The sequence below is a fragment of the Hyla sarda genome, chromosome 9 (assembly GCF_029499605.1).
Source record: "Hyla sarda isolate aHylSar1 chromosome 9, aHylSar1.hap1, whole genome shotgun sequence".
Classification (NCBI taxonomy): Eukaryota; Metazoa; Chordata; class Amphibia; order Anura; family Hylidae; genus Hyla; species Hyla sarda.
The window spans coordinates 112,456,425-112,473,858 of record NC_079197.1 but is presented as its reverse complement, the minus strand read 5'-3'; the positions used below and the strand labels follow the sequence as shown (position 1 = coordinate 112,473,858).

Genomic DNA, 17,434 nt, shown 5'->3' with positions numbered 1-17,434 from the left:
GAGTTTTCTGGACCATTATTTTTTGGTCTAGGAGTTTAAAAGCTGCATAAATAGTAAAGAGATAATACCTTGATAATTCACATGGGTTAATGTGATTTAGACAATGGAGGCTCAGTCCATATTCAGACACGTGTTCAAGAGAAAAAAATCACAAAGCAATTTTTGCGTTTTAAAAAAAACTTCCTTTAGTAGCAGCCTTCAGGCAAGAATTTTTAAGAAATACAAACAATAATCACCCCAAGGGCTCACTGATATGCGCGACAGTCCATCAGAGCTCCTTTCAATCTTCACCCTTTCTTGGGCATATGGAGTTCAGAGATCCTTCCTTCCTCTCACGAAGGAGAACCGCTGAATGAGCGCCGGACACTTCCGACGTTTCGGAGGTCACGCCCCCTTTCTCAAGTACTTGAGAAAGGTGGCGTGACCTCCGAAACGTCGGAAGTGTCCGGCATTCATTTGTATTTCGTACAATATTCTTGCCTGAATGCTGCTACTAAAGGAAGTTTTTTCAAAACGCAAAAATTGCTTTGTGATTTTTTTTTTCTCTTGAACACGTGTTTAAAAGCAGCATGTCATAGGACACATCAGATAATCTGTACACAGAAAAAACGAACTGTGATCAGAGGAGTTCTACACAGCACAAAAAAATAAAGGGAACACTTAAACAACACAAAGTAACTCCAAGTCAATCACACTTCTGTGAAATCACACTGTCCACTGAGGAAGCAACACTGATTGACAATCAATTTCACTTGCTTTTGTACAAATTGAACAGACAACAGGTGGAAATTATAGGCAATTAGCAAGACACCCTAATAAAGGAGTGGTTCTGGCTGCAGGTGGTGACCACAGACCACTTCTCAGTTCCTATGCTTCCTGACTGATGTTTTGGTCACTATTGAATGATGGGGGTGCTTTCACTCTAGTGGTAGCATGAGATGGAGTCTACAACCCACATAAGTGGCTCAGGTAGTGCAGCTCATCCAGGATGGCACATCAATGCAAGCTGTGGCAAAAAGGTTTGCTGTGTCTTTCAGTGTAGTGTCCAGAGCATGGAGGCGCTACCAGGAGACAGGCCAGTACATCAGGAGACGTGGAGGAGGCCGTAGGAGGGCAATAACCCAGCAGCAGGACCGCTACCTCTACCTTTGTGCAAGGAGGAGCAGAAGGAGCACTGCCAGAGCCCTGCAAAATTACCTCCAGCAGGCCACAAATGTGCATGTGTTCACTCAAACGGTCAGAAAGAGACTCCATGAGGGTGGTATGAGGGCCCAATGTCCACAGGTGGGGGTTGTGATTACAGCCCAACACTGTGCAGGGCGTTTGGCATTTACCAGAGGAAAAAAAAAAGACTGGCAAATTCGCCACTGGCGCCCTGTGCGCTTCACAGATGAAAGCAGGTTCACACTGAGCACATGTGACATACTTGAAAAAGAACGTTCTGCTGCCTGCAACATCCTCCTGCATGACCGGTTTGGCGGTGGGTCAGTAATGGTGTGGGGTGGCATTTCTTTGGGGGGCAGCACAGCCCTCCATGTGCTTTTCAGAGAGAGCCTGACTACCATTAGGTACCGAGATGAGATCCTCATACCCCTTGTGAGATCATATGCTGGTGCGGTTGGCCCTGGGTTCCTCCTAATGCAAGACAATGCTAGACCTCATGTGGCTTGAGTGTTTCAGCAGATCCTGCAAGAGGAAGGTATTGATGCTATGGACCCGCCTACCCGTTCCCCAGACCTGAATCTGATTGAGCACATCTGGGACATCATGTCTCGCTCCATCCACCAACACCACGTTGCACCTCAGACTGTCCAGGAGTTGGCGGATGCTTTAGTCCAGGTCTGGGAGGACATCCCTCAGGAGACCATCCACCACCATATCAGGAGCATGCCCAGGCATTGTAGGGAGGTCTTACAGGCACGTGGAGGCCACACACACTACTCATTTTGACTTGTTTTAAGGACATTACATCAAAGTTGGATCAGCCTGTAGTGTGGTTTTCCACTTTGATTTTGAGTGTGACTCCATATCCAGACCTCCATGGGTTGATAAATTTGATTTCCATTGATAATTTTTGTGATTTTGTTGTCAGCACATTCAACTATGTAAAGACAAAAGTATTTCATACGATTAGTTCATTCATTCAGATCTAGGATGTGTTATCTTAGTGTTCCCTTAATTTTTTTGAGCAGTGTATAACTTCATATCAGTATATGGCCTGACCTACTTTATAACTGCTCTACTGGTCCAATTGGTAGGACAGCAGTCTATACATAGAGGGACCTACAGATGAAGCAAGGGGGGTAGGGTTTAGTAGAGTGGGATGGTGTCTTAAGAGCTTCCCCAGTAGAAACTGATATCCTGACTACAGAGTGGAGAATGTACTTTACTAGTTGTTAGACTGGGATCAGATCACCCAGCTGCAGTAATGAAATGTATTTATGCAAAAAATGCGAAGATGAAATAGATGACACTATAGGAATGCTGATCGTGAAATATCATTATATGGGAAAGAAAAATTAAACTTCCGTTTCTTTAAACAATTTTGTTGGGTCATAGGTAATTGTTTGTTTGTAGAATCTAAATACATTTTCTTAATTTTTAAAAAAGAAATATGCACAAACTTTTTGTTGCAGGTACAAATTCTGAGGCATCAAATGCTTCAGAGACTGAGTCTGACCACCGAGATGAGCTTAGTGATTGGTCTTTGGCCCCCACTGAGGAAGAGCGAGATAATTACATACGACGGGGTGATGGAAGAAGACGTGGCGGACCACGAGGTCAAGGAATGAGGGGACGCGGGGGTTTCAAAAGTAAGATTTTTTATTAATTATTTTTTATCCATTTTGAGGAACAATTTACAACAAATAATTATACCAGTTTGACAAATACCAGTGTTTTGACCTGTCAGATTGTAAGATTTGTAGTGGTTTATGATGAGCGTAGGCACCCACTAGTTTATTGAAGTGAAGGAGCAGCAACATTCTATGACTTACTGACTTCATGTGATTTTAACTAATTAGTGAAGTCTCACTCTAATAATAAGTGTCAGGTGCATTGCTGAGCTCTTCAGATATTTAAGGAGGCTGCTGACTTTTTTTTCTATTTAAATAACTTGGGAGACATTGTTGCAGCATTAGCGTTTTAATATGTTGAAATATTTTGCTTTGCTTAATTTAGCAAATGATGACCCGTCTCGAACAGACAACAGACAGCGCAATTCCAGGGAGCCTAAGACGAGGACAGCAGATGGCTCTCTTCAGGTTAGTCAATGAGTATTGATGATATAGGAAGTTTTAAACACAATAGCATGCAAACAGGAATTCTACCACAGTTGTTTTATTTTGCAAACTAAAGCAGAAGACAGGACAGACCAAGCAAATACTCCTAAGTGTCTCAGGGCAAAACAATGAAAATTACAATTTTAGGGACACGTCCCCAAGGACTGCCCTAAACTAGAGACTGCTTAACTAAATTATTAAAACGTAACTTTTATTACAACCACTTAATTATAAATTGTGCTTTTGGTACCATAGTGAAAAAATGTTAAAAAGTCCGGTCATCCACTGTGTGACTACAACATAGGTCAAAATTGCCCATATGTCTTGTGATCAGTGTCACAGTGGGAAGGTCTAGTTAAGCCAGACAGTGTCGCCACCGCTGACTAGAGAAACCCCCCACCCTGTTCAAATGTTGCTATTGTGTTACTAGGATGCCGATTTATAAAAACATTATAGCCCCTCCTGCTGACGTTTCGCCAGTGTACCCTGGCTTTTTCAAAGAAGTGAGGACTCGTGAGGAGCGCTTCGGCTCTGCCATAGAGTTGTATTGAGGGGGCGTATCGGCCGCCGCTTCGTGCGGAGGTTGACACCCGCTTACTGGCCGGAGAGCCTGGCCCCCGTACAGAGAGATCGCAGGGGGCCCCAGCGGTCGGACCCCCCGTGATCTCAAACTTATCCCCTATCCTTAGGATAGGGGATAAGTTGTTCACCACTGGGTCACCGCTGGACTACTCCTTTTAAGGACTCGACCATTTTTTGCAAATCTGACCACTGTCACTTTAAACATTAATAACTCTGGAATGCTTTTAGTTATCATTCTGATTCCGAGATATTTTTTTTTTTTCGTGACATATTCTACTTTAACATAGTGGTAAAATTTTCTGGTAACTTGCATCCTTTCTTGGTGAAAAATCCCCAAATTTGATGAAAAATTTGAAAATTTAGCCTTTTTCTAACTTTGAAGCTCTCTGCTTGTAAGGAAAATGGATATTCCAAATAAAATTTTTTTTTATGTTTTCCAAAAGTAAAAACATGTCAATTTTATGATGCAGACACCAGAGGGCTTCAAAGTTCAGCAGTAATTTTTCAATTTTTTCAAAAAATTTTGAAACTCTTTTTTTCAGGGACCAGTTCAGGTTTGAAGCGGATTTGAAGGGTCTTCATATTAGAAATACCCCATAAATTACCCAATTATAAAAACTGCACCCCCCAAAGTATTCAAAATGACATTCAGTAAGCGTTTTAACCCTTTAGGGGTTTCACAGGAATAGCAGCAAAGTGAAGGAGAAAATTCACAATCTTCATTTTTTACACTCGCGTGTTCTTGTAGACCCAATTTTTGAATTTTTGCAAGGGGTAAAATGAACATTTTTACTTGTATTTGAAACCCAATTTCTCTCGAGTAAGCACATGCCTCATATGTCTATGTTAATTGTTCGGCGGGCGCAGTAGAGGGCTCAGAAGGGAAGGAGTGACAAATGGTTTTTGGGGGGCATGTCACCTTTAGGAAGCCCCTATGGTGCCAGAACAGCAAAAAACCCCACATGGCATACCATTTTGGAAACTAGACCCCTCGGGGAACATAACAAGGGTTAAAGTAAACTTAATACCCCACAGGTGATTCACAACGTTTGCATATGTAAAAAAAAAATACAAATTTTTACCTAAAATGCTTGGTTTCCCAAAAGTTTGACATTTTTAAAAAGGGTAATAGCAGAAAATACCCCCCAAAATTTGAAGCCCAATTTCTCCCGATTCAGAAAACACCCCATATGGGGGTGAAAAGTGCTCTGCTGGCGCACTACAGGTCTCAGAAGGAGTCACATTTGGCTTTTTGAAAGCAAATTTTGCTCTGGGGGCATGCCGCATTTAGGAAGCCCCTATGGTGCCAGAACAGCAAAAAAAAAAAAAACACATGGTATACGACTTTTGCATATGTAAAAAAAAAAAATTTTTTTTTTTTACCTAAAATGCTTCTTTTCCCAAAAATTTTACATTTTAAAAAGGGTAAAAGCAGAAAATACCCCCCAAAATTTGTAACACAATTTCTCCCAAGTACGGCGATAACCCATATGTGACCCTAAACTGTTGCCTTGAAATACGACAGGGCTCCAAAGTGAGAGCGCCATGCGCATTTGAGGCCTGAATTAGGGATTGCATAGGGGTGGACATAGGGGTATTCTACGCCAGTGATTCCCAAACAGGGGGCCTCCAGCTGTTGTAAAACTCCCAGCATGCCTGGACAGTCAGTGGCTGTCTGGTAATACCGGGAGTAGTTGTTTTGCAACAGCTGGAGGCTCAGTTTTGGAAACCGTGGCGTACCAGATGTTTTTCATTTTTATTGGGGAGGGGGGCTGTGTAGGGGTATATGTAGTGTTTTTTGCTTTTTATTTTATTTTGTGTTAGTTTAGTGTTTTTAGGGTACAGTCGCACGGGCGGGGGTTCACAGTAGTTTCTCGCTGGCAGTTTGAGCTGTGGCAGGAAACTTGCCGCAGCTCAAACTTGCAGCCGGATACTTACTGTAAACCTCCTCCCATGTGAGTGTACCCTTGTTACGTTCCCCGAGGGGTCTAGTTTCCAAAATAGTATGCCATGTGTTTTATTTTTTGCTGTTCTGGCACCATAGGGGCTTCCTAAATGCGGCATGCCCCCAGAGCAAAATTTGCTTTCAAAAAGCCAAATGTGACTCCTTCTGAGACCTGTAGTGCGCCAGCAGTCACCGACAGCCAATGGGCATGCTGGGAGTTGTAGTTATGCAACCAGCAGATGCACCACTACAACTCCCAGCATGCACTTTAGCTGATTGTGCAAGCTGGGAGTTGTAGTTATACAACAGCTGAAGGTACACTTTTCCATAGAAAAAATGTGCCTCCAGCTGTTGCAAAACCATAAGTCCCAGCATGCCCTTTTTGCTTGCTGGGAGCTGTTGCTAAGCAACAGCAGGAGGCTGTCACTCACCTCCTGCTGCTGCTCCTTCGCAGGACAGTCCCTCGCCGCGGACGTCGCTCCTAGGGCCCCGATCCCAACAGGGACGCCGGGGATCGGGGTCCCCAGCACCCGGGGTCTTCTTCCCGCGGAGCGGGAGTGACACCCGCAGCAGGCGCCCTGATTGGTCGGCCGGTAAACCGGCCGACAAATCAGGGCGATCGTGAGGTGGCACCAGATAAGATGTCAGATCGCCGGGGTCCCACTGCTGGCGACCCCCGGGATCTCCGCTCGTGACGTCACTGCCCGCCCCCTTAATGCAAGTCTATGGGAGGGGGCGTGATGGCCGCCACGCCCCCTCCCATAGACTTGTATTGAGGGGGCGGGTCGTGACGTCACGAGGGTATGTAGCCGTGATGTCACGATGCTCCGACCCCTGTATTGCCCGTCATTACGCACACAGCGAGTTTGCTCTGTGCAGTAATGATAGTGGGGTGCTGCAGCGGAAATCCTGGGGGTCCCCAGCATTGGAACCCTGGCAATCTGACATCTTATCCCCTATCCTTTGGATAAGGGAGAAGATGCTAGGGGCGGAGTACCCCTTTAAAGACACGGGATTTTTGCACTTTCGTTTTTTCCTCCTTACCTTTAAAAAAATCAATTCTTTCAATTTTGCACCTAAAAATCTATATGATGGCTTATTTTGTGGGCCACCAATTCTACTTTGTAATGACATCAGTCATTTTACCCAAAAATCTACAGCAAAACGGGGAAAAAAAATAGTTCGACAAAATTGAAGAAAAAACGCCATTTTGTAACATTTGGGGGCTTCAGTTTCTACACAGTAAATTTTTTTGTAAAAAGGGACACCACCTCTTTATTCTGTAGGCCCATATGATTAAAATGATACCCTACTTATGTAGGTTTGATTTTGTCGTACTTCTGAAACAAATCATAACTACATGCAGGAAAATATATACGTTTAAAATTGTCAACTTCTGACCTCTATAACTTTTTTTATTTTTCCGCATATGGGGCGGTATGAGGGCTCATTTTTTGTGCCATTTTTGTATTGATCGAACTTATTGATAGCTTTTTATAAATTTTTTCATGATCTAAAAAGTGACCAAAATGCGCTATTTCGGACTTTGGAATTTTTTTGCGTGTACGCCATTTTATTAAATTTTTTTTAAATGGGAAAAGAGGGGTGATTTTTTTTATTTTTTTGCAATGTTATAGCTCCCATAGGGGGCTATAACACTGCACACACTGATCTTTTACATTGAGCAAACAAGACAGGGCAAAGAGTGGGTCCGGCACTGCAAGCCACCTGAACCCCGTTCCGGGGAATGTCTAGCCGGCAACAAAGTCCTGCGGGTCTTTTACAGTGATCAATGGTTTCTCATAGAAAACCATTGATCGATGATTCTGCCGCTTGACTGCTCATGCCTGGATCTCGGGCACTGAGCAGTCATTCGGCGATCGGACAGCGAGGATGAAGGTAGGGGACCCTCCTGCTGTCCCACAGCTGTTTGGGATGCCGCGATTTCATCGCAGCGGTCCCGAACAGCCCCCTGAGCTAACCGGCATCGTTTTAGTTTCACTTTAGACGCGGCAATCAACTTTGAATGGCGCGTCTAAAGGGTTAATAGCGTGCAGCACCGTGATCAATGCCGCACGCTATTAGCCACGGGTCCCGGCCATTGTTAGGGGTCCCGCAGTGGCCCCGCGTTATAGAATGGGAGCAGACTCGGGGTGTACAGGTACGCCCTGGGTCCTTAAGAGGTTAATACGGCAGAAATACATTTGATAGGACTCTTTGATCCCTTATTAAACAGAAATGGTACCAATAAAAACTACAGATCTTTAGCCCCATGTACAGAGGAAAAAATGGGCGTTAGAAAGGCATCATAGTAGGGCAATTTTAAGCTCTAATTTTGTTTACAAAAAAGTTTATTTTACTACTTAAAAAAAAAATTTAAAAAATTGTAGGCCACACCCTTTTTCAGGGTTTCTGAGCAAAGTGGAGAGATGGTAGGGTTTTTTGGATTTTTGGTTGGAACTTCTGGCGCACGACACGTGGCAAAAAAACAAACTACAAAATCTTCTTTGAAAATCCTTAGTAATTGAGGCCCACTGTGTCATTTTTACAGAAAAGTGCACTGCAACCCTGCAAAGCAATACAAGCATATTCCATACAAATATCCTTTCTTGTTAATATGCAATGCATATAATGGTGCTATTTCATAACCCGAACCAGGTTGAAGAAAAAAAGGGTTACTCACCCTTTTGTGTTGTGTTCAAGCTTCTGGGTGAAATTCATGCAATGTATGTTTCAAAAATAAAGAACAATATTCCATATGCACTACACGGAGAAATCTTAATGCACAATAGGGATGACCACTCAATAATCAATCATTATCAACCTTGAGATATCTGATGGGCAGAACAAATAATACCATGAGATATATTCCCAAACATATAACTGTCACATATGTACTCCACAGATGGCACTCTCAAACAAATCCTACATGCATAACTTTAGTATATACTATTGTTGAGGTTTGCTGCTGGTTAGGCCTTGAAATGTGAGTGACTACCGCTGTTCAAATTAGTATACTGCTGAGTGTAGACACAAGAAATGAACACCAGACAAAAAGTTGGTATAAATCTCCTTCTCAGCAAAAGTTTAGCTCACACTGGCTAAGGAGCTGTCCCAAGGAGTTCTGTTTATTATACAGAAATACATTGTTTTTACAGTTGAAAAAAAAGGGGAGGTTAGTTATCACATCAGAATCATCGTGTTATGTTTTGATTGGTTATTTAAGTATGTGTGTCTGTGTATATATAATATGTAAACTTTCATTCTAAGCACCCAGTCGCTTCTCAATCATAGGTCACCATGCTGCAACCTCCCTATTCCAACAGAAAACTCCAGATGTATCCGTCATTCTGCACATATTTCTCAGATGTTTTGTCTCCAACTTCTTCTTTATCTTGCATCTTTGTGTGTTGTCCCAAGGTCTTCATCTTAGTTACAAGAAAATAGCAAGCTGATATGTCTCATAAGGATAATAGTGTTTTTCTGCAGCACTACATTAGCATATATATCTATTTTTAATAGATATATTGATCAGTAACCAAAATCATAATGGTCATCCTTATCACTATATGATTTCCTCTAGAAGATACCTCAGAGGTATATATCCAAGCAGTAGAGGTTCACATTTCCAAAATCTGCTGCATATAACAAATTCAAACCAAAAAGGCTAACCTGCCAACACCAAGTGAGAAAAACAGTGATCAAGTGTAAATAAAATCAGCATCTTGAAAAAAAACAATACCAATGCGTTTCTCCCCATTAGTCAAGGGGTTTCTTAAGGGTCCCATTTACCAGAGCTGTGGATGTGGTGAGGAAATTGAAGTCCCTCTCATGAGAGTGAAACAAATGCCTCACTCTCCCACCTATTATATTCTATACTACTCTCCTAACTGATTTACAGCCCCTCCTACATGCTACAACTTTATAACAGAATCATAATTATATCTGTTAAAGAAATCCTAAAAACATGACCTGTTTGTGGGTACTTGAGGACTGGGCTTGGGGAACACTGGTGTGGTGGATCCGGCAGATATTTTGGTAATCCATCCTGATTTGGTCAGCGCTTGTTTAGAAATTTTGTGTTAAGGACAAGCCACTCCAAAGAAATACAGCCATGTGGAACCTCAAATTCTAGAAAGCATTTGCTATATAAAAAATTTATTTAAAAAACAAAGCCTCTTTTAACAAGTGTGGAGTGACCAACTTGACACAAAAATGTAATAATTCAACGTTTTGTTTTAGATCCGAATTGACTGCAATAACGAGAGAAGTGTACATACTAAGAGCTTGCAGAACACACCGATTGATGGTAATCGACTTCGCACTGGCAAAGACCGGATCCAGAAGAAAGAAAAGTCTGAGGCAGTGGACGGGCAGCAGCTGGTGGTTAACGGCGTACCGTAACTTTACTTGTCTCCTGTCAATCCTTCACACTCTAAGCAAATTCTAAGATTCATCATATTTCACGTTATAGAAGCCTGTTAGGCCAAAGACAAATAGGCGAGAAGACATGGGGCATGAAACAAAGCGTTCCTGTTAGCCTTATTTTGTTAGAATTGGCTATAAACAGTTTTCAAAGGTCAGACATTGGAAACCTATTTGCATTAAATATCAAACCTTCTGAGGCTTTCAAGTACATATTGCACTTGACTTAAAAACCAGAAAAAAAATAATAAAAAAATAAAGGTATTTTTTGTTTAAAAGAGAAAATAAATGAAAAAATACTAAGCTGTGTGTTGGTATAATTGTGTTCAGTTGCACTATTTTCAGGCAGCTGATTAGGAACAGTAGACCACAGAATCACTGCTGTCCTTCAGTTTTCAGACTGAAGGCTTCTATTCAGCCTGGCTCATGTTTCCACTTATGCAGTATGTCTTACGCCATTCCTTCACCTCCAACTCATTGGACAATATCTTAGTGGGACCTAATAATTGTGCAACGTAATGTCATTTCTCATTTGGTTAAAAAAGAAAAAAACTATGGAAAAAAAAAGTTGTATGATCTGTGCCTTTTTTATAACTCGACATGTATGGCTAGTGTTTTGAATGCAGGAATCAGGGGAGGAAAATGTAAGTGTAAAATATACAGTATGTAGCAATTCTTTAAGCCCAATAGAACTCTTAAGGTGAGTGCATGCTTTCCATACATACGTAGACATTAGCCTCGGCTGCAAGCAGTAAACATTTTTGTTTTGCACTGATATATTGGCAATTAATAGTCACGCCAGGGACCCTGTGTCTTCATAGACAGAATAGATAGGACCATTTTTTTTAATGTTGTGAGCAATGATTTAATTCCAGAGTGTTGGGGGATTTGTGTCTGATGGGTGAGTGAGGGTCTGTTTAGTATCTTGATTTCATACCGATTTGAAAGACCCCCGACACACACACACACACACACAAACAAAGGGTTGGTAGATGCTTGTGTACACCCTAAGACCTTACACTCACCATGACTGATGGATTCCCCTAACTGTAAAGAAACTAACTATATTTCAAAAATAGGGTCTTCTAACATAGCAACTATACAATGTAGCTTTTGTCCTTTTTCATTTCATATGCTCCCTTTCTTTATTGCCTATGAACTCACAGCATGTACTGAATAAGAGCTTCTCCTTATCTGCTGAGACTTTCAGATAAGCCCCGCTTTCTCATGTTCTACCTGAAACCAATTTTCGTTTTGGCTTCTTGCATACAAGTGAATACACAATAGCAATTTTGCTGCACTTAATTTAACAGATCTAAAAAAATAAATGAAAAGAGACTAAAGTATTGCCAAACACTAATTTTAGTTATTTATTTCTTTTGGGAATGTATAGTATTTGGAAACTGAATGAATTGGTACATTGCACACATCATCTCTACGCTGGTTTGGTTTAATATGCTGTAGATAAGTAACCAAGGTAGTCTAACCTTGTTCATGCCATGAGGTATTCTCCTCTGTACATAATAGCTACAATCTATTGGACTTTATGTTGACATTTGTTTGGTTATAGTGCAATATATTTTGTATGCAAGCAGTTTCAATAAAGTTTGATCTTCCTCTGCTAACTGAATTCGGTTGACTGTTTAGAATTAAACCATTAAAGCCCTTTTTTCTTTCTTCCCTTTTTTTTTTCTAAAAGTGTGTCACCTATACATGTGGAAGTGTGTGGTCTACCAGGTTGTCAGATGTCTCGTTCTGTCACTGGGAACAATGTACAGACGTAATAGAACTAAATTTGTCACTTATGTACCCATTTTCCTTTGTTATGAGCTTAGTCTTGTAACATCATTATATCAGTTTTTCTGTTAGAGTTCCAAATCCCCTACTGCTAATTATACAGCCCATATGACTAGACAGACTACGTTTACGCTTGTGTATTTTAGATTGTGTTTTGCTTCAGTAATTGTAACCCAAAACTAGGACTGGATCTAAAGTGGAGCAATTCTGTCCAGCACACTTTTTAGCTGGTTTCATACTTTTTATACGTTGTACATCTTGGCAAACCATTAACCTTTCTAATATACTTCATAAGAAAATTATTTCCTTTTTATAGAATTCATGGCTTATAAAATCATGGCTTTGTCCAAGCTGAAGCACAGGCATGGACAAAGTGCAGTAAGTGATGGTGGGCTGGCACTCCTGTGTTCTCTTCTGTCACATAGAACTCCTCTGTGCTCTATACTGTCTGATAGGATTGATCTGTGCTCTCTCATGTCTGATAGTACTCCTCTGTGCTCTCTCCTGTCTGATAGTACTCCTCTGTGCTCTCTCCTGTCTGATAGGACTCCTCTGTGCTCTCTCCTGTCTGATAGGACTCCTCTGTGCTCTCTTCTGCCTTATAGTACTCCTCTGTGCTCTCTCCTGTCTGATAGCATTCCTCTGTGTTCTCTCCTGTCCTATCAGACAGCACAGAGGAGTGCTAGCCCACCCTCACTTACTGGACTTTGTCTATGCCTGTGCTCGAGCTTGGACAAAACCATGATTTCTATATATAAAAAAAAATGTAAAAAAAAAGTCTGATGTATATTAGAAAGGTTAATGTTTTGCCAAGATGTACAACATATAAAACGTTTTTGTATCTAACAGTGCCCATTTAAACTTACATAGAGTACATTAATGGTAAATATATATGCACACATATTCTGTGATTTTACGGACGCATTTTTTCATGAAATAAATCTAAAAATACACAGTGTAACCATTGCCTTGTGCTGTTCCGTTATTGTGCCAATGGTACCACTGCAAGTTATGGTCCAATCTTGGGTCTATGGACTCAGACTGACGGAATCATAATGATTTATGACTGTGTCAGTTTGGGTTTCTTAACCCACAGTCCTGCTGGGACTTTGGGCCATAATATGAATGCATGTTGCGCTGGCACTCATGTAAAACCAGCTTGACTTGGTGTAGAATCCACTCCTGGCTCTGGCTTCCAGATATTGATGAAAAATACTGAATTATATTCTTCTGTGTGAAAAGTAACATTCTGTCTGACAGTAGGGGCAGTTTATTTTTCTGTGATACATTGAACCCAATGATAACCCTATAAATTGGTTGTGTTCCGTAAAAGCTTTATAAATGTTCAGTGAGCTGACTTTAGTGGCAGCTGCAGACTTTGTTTTGTGTTTAGCCAAACATAGGATTGGACACCAAAGAAATGGTAACTATAAGCTTTTCCTTTATCTTTATACTTTTCCTACACAAGCAACTGTTTGTGTGTGTGTGAATGCACCCTAAGGCCCCATTAACACGGCAGAGTTTCCAAGCGGAAATCAATTGTAAATTCTGCGCAGAAATTCTGCTTACATTCCACGACAATTCAGTTCACAGCACATATTCTGGGCAGATTATCAGTCTCGGTGACTTCCGTGTGCTTTGGACTCAGAATTCTGCCAAAGAATGAACATATTCATTTCTTCTGGAGAATCCGGAATGTATAATATTCTTGTTGGATTTTCTGCCGTGTGAAAAGGTCAGCAAACATTCCAATGACCGCACTGTTAACTTCATCTAGTAGAATTCCCAAGGAGAATTTTAAGGCTCATTCCATGGTGGAATTTCGGCGCTCGACACAGATTCTTGCTGGAATTTAGAGTACTCCGGGGGAAAACATTTATTTTTATATATATATATATATATATATATATATATATATATATATATATATATAATTATATCATAATATTTTTTTTAAATCAACTGGTGCCAGAAAGTTAAACAGATTTGTAAAGGACTTAAATAAAAAAAAAATCTTTACCCTTCCAGTACTTTTTAGCAGCTGTGTAATACAGAGGAAATTCTTTTCTTTTTAAATTTCTTTTTTGTCTTGTCCACAGTGCTCTCTGCTGACACCTGATACCTGTGTCAGGAACTGTCCAGAGCAGGAAAAAATCCCCATAGCAAACCTATGCTGCTCTGGACAGTTCCTGACACGGACAGAGGAGTCAGCAGAGAGCACTGTGGACAAGACTAAAAAGAAATTTAAAAAAGAAAATAATTCCTCTGTAGCATACAGCTGCTAAAAAGTACTGGAAGGGTAAAGATCTTTTTAATAGAAGTAATTTACAAATCCGTTTAACTTTCTGGCATCAGTTCATTTAGAAAAAAAAAAAGTTTTTTCCACCGGAGTACCTCTTTAATGGGGTTCTGCATTGAATTCTGCATTGAATTCTGCAAAAACTATTGACCAGTTCTGGAATGCAGAAATTTTGCTGCAGAAAGTCTTCAGTGTGAATTGGACAGTAAAATCCCCATTCAGCGCAATATGCATAATTTCCAAGCTGAATTTTTCCAGCACATTCCGCTTGGAAATTCCGTTGTGTGAACATAGCTTGAATTCTGCTCGGAAATTCTGCCATGTAAATGAGCCCTAGCATGAAAAAAAAATGAAATATTATGAAAGTGATATCATGAAATCTGCTCAGAATTAAAAAAACAGCATACATGAAACAATAAGCAGCATTGTATGTGCACAATAAGGAATGAGTATGTGCTTTGTGATATTTTTTTTTTTAAATAAATATATAGGGAATTAGGAGACTTGAATATGTCCAGTGATCCGGATAGGCTGAAGTAGGGCACTGATCTTTACACTTACTGGATAGAGAAAAAATGTTGCATGCATAATTTTTTGGTCATTTGCCAGATTACCAGACATACATCTCAGCCTTATAAAAGATGGCAGAGACAGCTCTGCTACATTTGTAGCTCCTGCCATAGTCAAATCTTCTAGCTCCTACTAGGTTGAGACTGGGTACCTGAAAGAATGACTTCCTCCATTGGTGTGTTGCATGGGTACATTTAAAAACTTCTATTCAGTTTTTGGGAATTTTTAATGTTTACTCGGTTATGTGTAATTCTAAACATTTCCGTGATGCAAAACAATATGATAACTTTTAGTTTCTGTGTTGCATCGTAATATGAATTTATGCATCTTCCCATCATGTGGGACATTTCTGTTTTATACTGATATGTTTTGTACTGAAACATTTCTGTGTCACTCAGAACTAAGCTGTGAAAAAGACCAATGCTTTGTAAACATGACAGAGCTGGGTAAGTGTAGAGTGTCTGCTCCATAGTCTATTTTTATTGGCAATTGATATTTATGTATCTAATGACTTGGCTTTAACAATCGACAATTCCATAATTCCACAACATTGTTTTGAAAATTTATGCCTTTGTGTTCTAATTGAAAATGATATATTTTTCCCTAATAAACCTGGTGCTGTTCTATAGTCCAGTAATTTTTTTTTTATAATGTTTTATCTTGTAATTTGTCTGGTTGTGTCCAGGGTCAGACTAAGGGCTATTTCATAAAAAGGCATCTTCCCCTAGACAAAGCTGGTTTGCCTGTGAAGCGTTGGGGAGGCAATTGTGTGTGTTCTTAAAGGGGTACTCTGCCCCTAGACATCCAATCACCTATACAAAGAATAGGGATAAGATGTCTGATCACAGGGGTCCGGCTGCTTGTCACACCCCCTCCCATAGACATGAATGAATGGATGGGCTGTGGCGTGATGTCACAACCAACGCTGACTGAACCTAGCGTTTTGAACAAAAAAAAAGTTCAGAACACCAGGGTGCTCCCTGGAGATCGCAGAGGAGGTCCCAGCAGCCGGACCTCTGCGATCAGGCATCGTATCCCCTATCCTTTGGAGAGGGGAATAAGATGTCAGCAGTTATCAGCAGCCAGGACCTGTGGCTAATGCTGGACATCGCCGTTCAGGCAGATGTCCGGCATTAACGCTTTAGTAACATAGTTCATAAGGTTGAAAAAAGACCAAAGTCCATCAAGTTCAACCTATAACCCTAATGAGTTGATCCAGAGGAAGGCAAAAAACCCTCATACTAGAGGTAAAAATTCCTTCCCGACTCCAAATATGGCAGTCAGAATAAATCCCTAGATCAACGTTCTGTCCCTATAGTTCTAGAATCCATAACCTGTAATGTTATTACTCTCCAAAAATGCATCCAGACCCCTTTTTGAACTCTTACAGAGTTCACCATGACCACCTCCTCAGGCAGAGAATTCCACAGTCTCCCTGCTTTTACAGTAAAGAACCCCCGTCTGTGCTGGTGTAGAAACCTTCTTTCTTCTACACGTAGAAGATGCCCCCTTGTTATGGATACAGTCCTGGGTATAAATAGATCATGGGAGAGATCACTGTACGGTCCCTGATATATTTATACATAGTTATTAGGTCTCCCCTAAGCCTTCTTTTTTCAAAACTAAATAACCCTAATTCTGATAATCTTTCTGGGTACTGTAGTCCTCCCATTCCCCGTATTACTCTGGTTGCCCGTCTTTGAACCCTCTCCAGCTCCCCTATATCTTTCTTGTACACTGGTGCCCAGTCCTGTACACAGTATTCTATGTGTGGTCTGACTAGTGATTTGTACAGCGGTAGCATTATTTCCTTGTTGTGGGCATCTATGCCCCTATTGCTGCACCCCATGATTTTATTTTCTTTGGCAGCAGCTGCACGACACTGGTCACTATAGCTAAATTTACTATTAACTAAGACTCCTAAATCCTTTTCCATGTCAGTCGTCCCAAGTGTTCTCCCATTTAATACATAAAATTCCAGCCTGGATTTTTCTTCACCATTGTGCATTACCTTACATGTATCAGTGTTGAACCTCATCTGCCACTTCTCAGCCCAAACCTCCAACCTATCCAGATCCTTTTGTAACAGTGCACTGTCCTCTATAGTGTTTACCGCTAGATGGACCCCTATGGTACCCCCCTAGTAACAGTCACCCAATCAGAATAAGTACCATTAATAACCACCCTCTGTTTCCTATCATTGAGCCAGTTACTTGCACACATTCTCCCCCCCCTTCTCATTTTATGCACCAACCTTTTATGTGGCACCGTATCAGATGCTTTGGAAAAATCCAGATATACGACATCCAGCGATTGCGCGTGGTCCAGTCTGGAGCTCACCTCCTCGTAAAAGCTGATCAGGTTAGTTTGACAGGACCGATCCCTCATAAAGCCATGCTGATATGGGGTCATACATTTTATTAAAATACTCCAGAATTGCATCCCTTAAAAAACCCTCAAACAATTTGCATACAACGGAGGTTAAACTAACAGGTCTATAATTCCCAGGGGTCACCTTTTTGATTGCTTTTTAAA

General features: G+C 40.9%; 1 protein-coding gene across 2 annotated transcripts in view; it reads left to right on the top strand.

Moving 5' to 3' along the window:
* The window catches only part of FMR1 (fragile X messenger ribonucleoprotein 1), a 58,313-nt gene extending 44,396 nt beyond the window's left edge, over positions 1-13,917 (top strand). Inside the window, exons 14-16 of one of the 2 annotated variants that reach the window (XM_056537990.1) lie at positions 2,637-2,813; positions 3,181-3,263; positions 10,051-13,917. In XM_056537990.1, the coding sequence (XP_056393965.1) occupies positions 2,637-2,813; positions 3,181-3,263; positions 10,051-10,212 (422 nt within the window). In that variant the 3' untranslated portion in view covers positions 10,213-13,917. The remainder of the gene's footprint in view (positions 1-2,636; positions 2,814-3,180; positions 3,264-10,050) is intronic. The other variant, XM_056537989.1, reaches the window with a different exon arrangement.
* Positions 13,918-17,434: the final 3,517 nt, after the last annotated feature.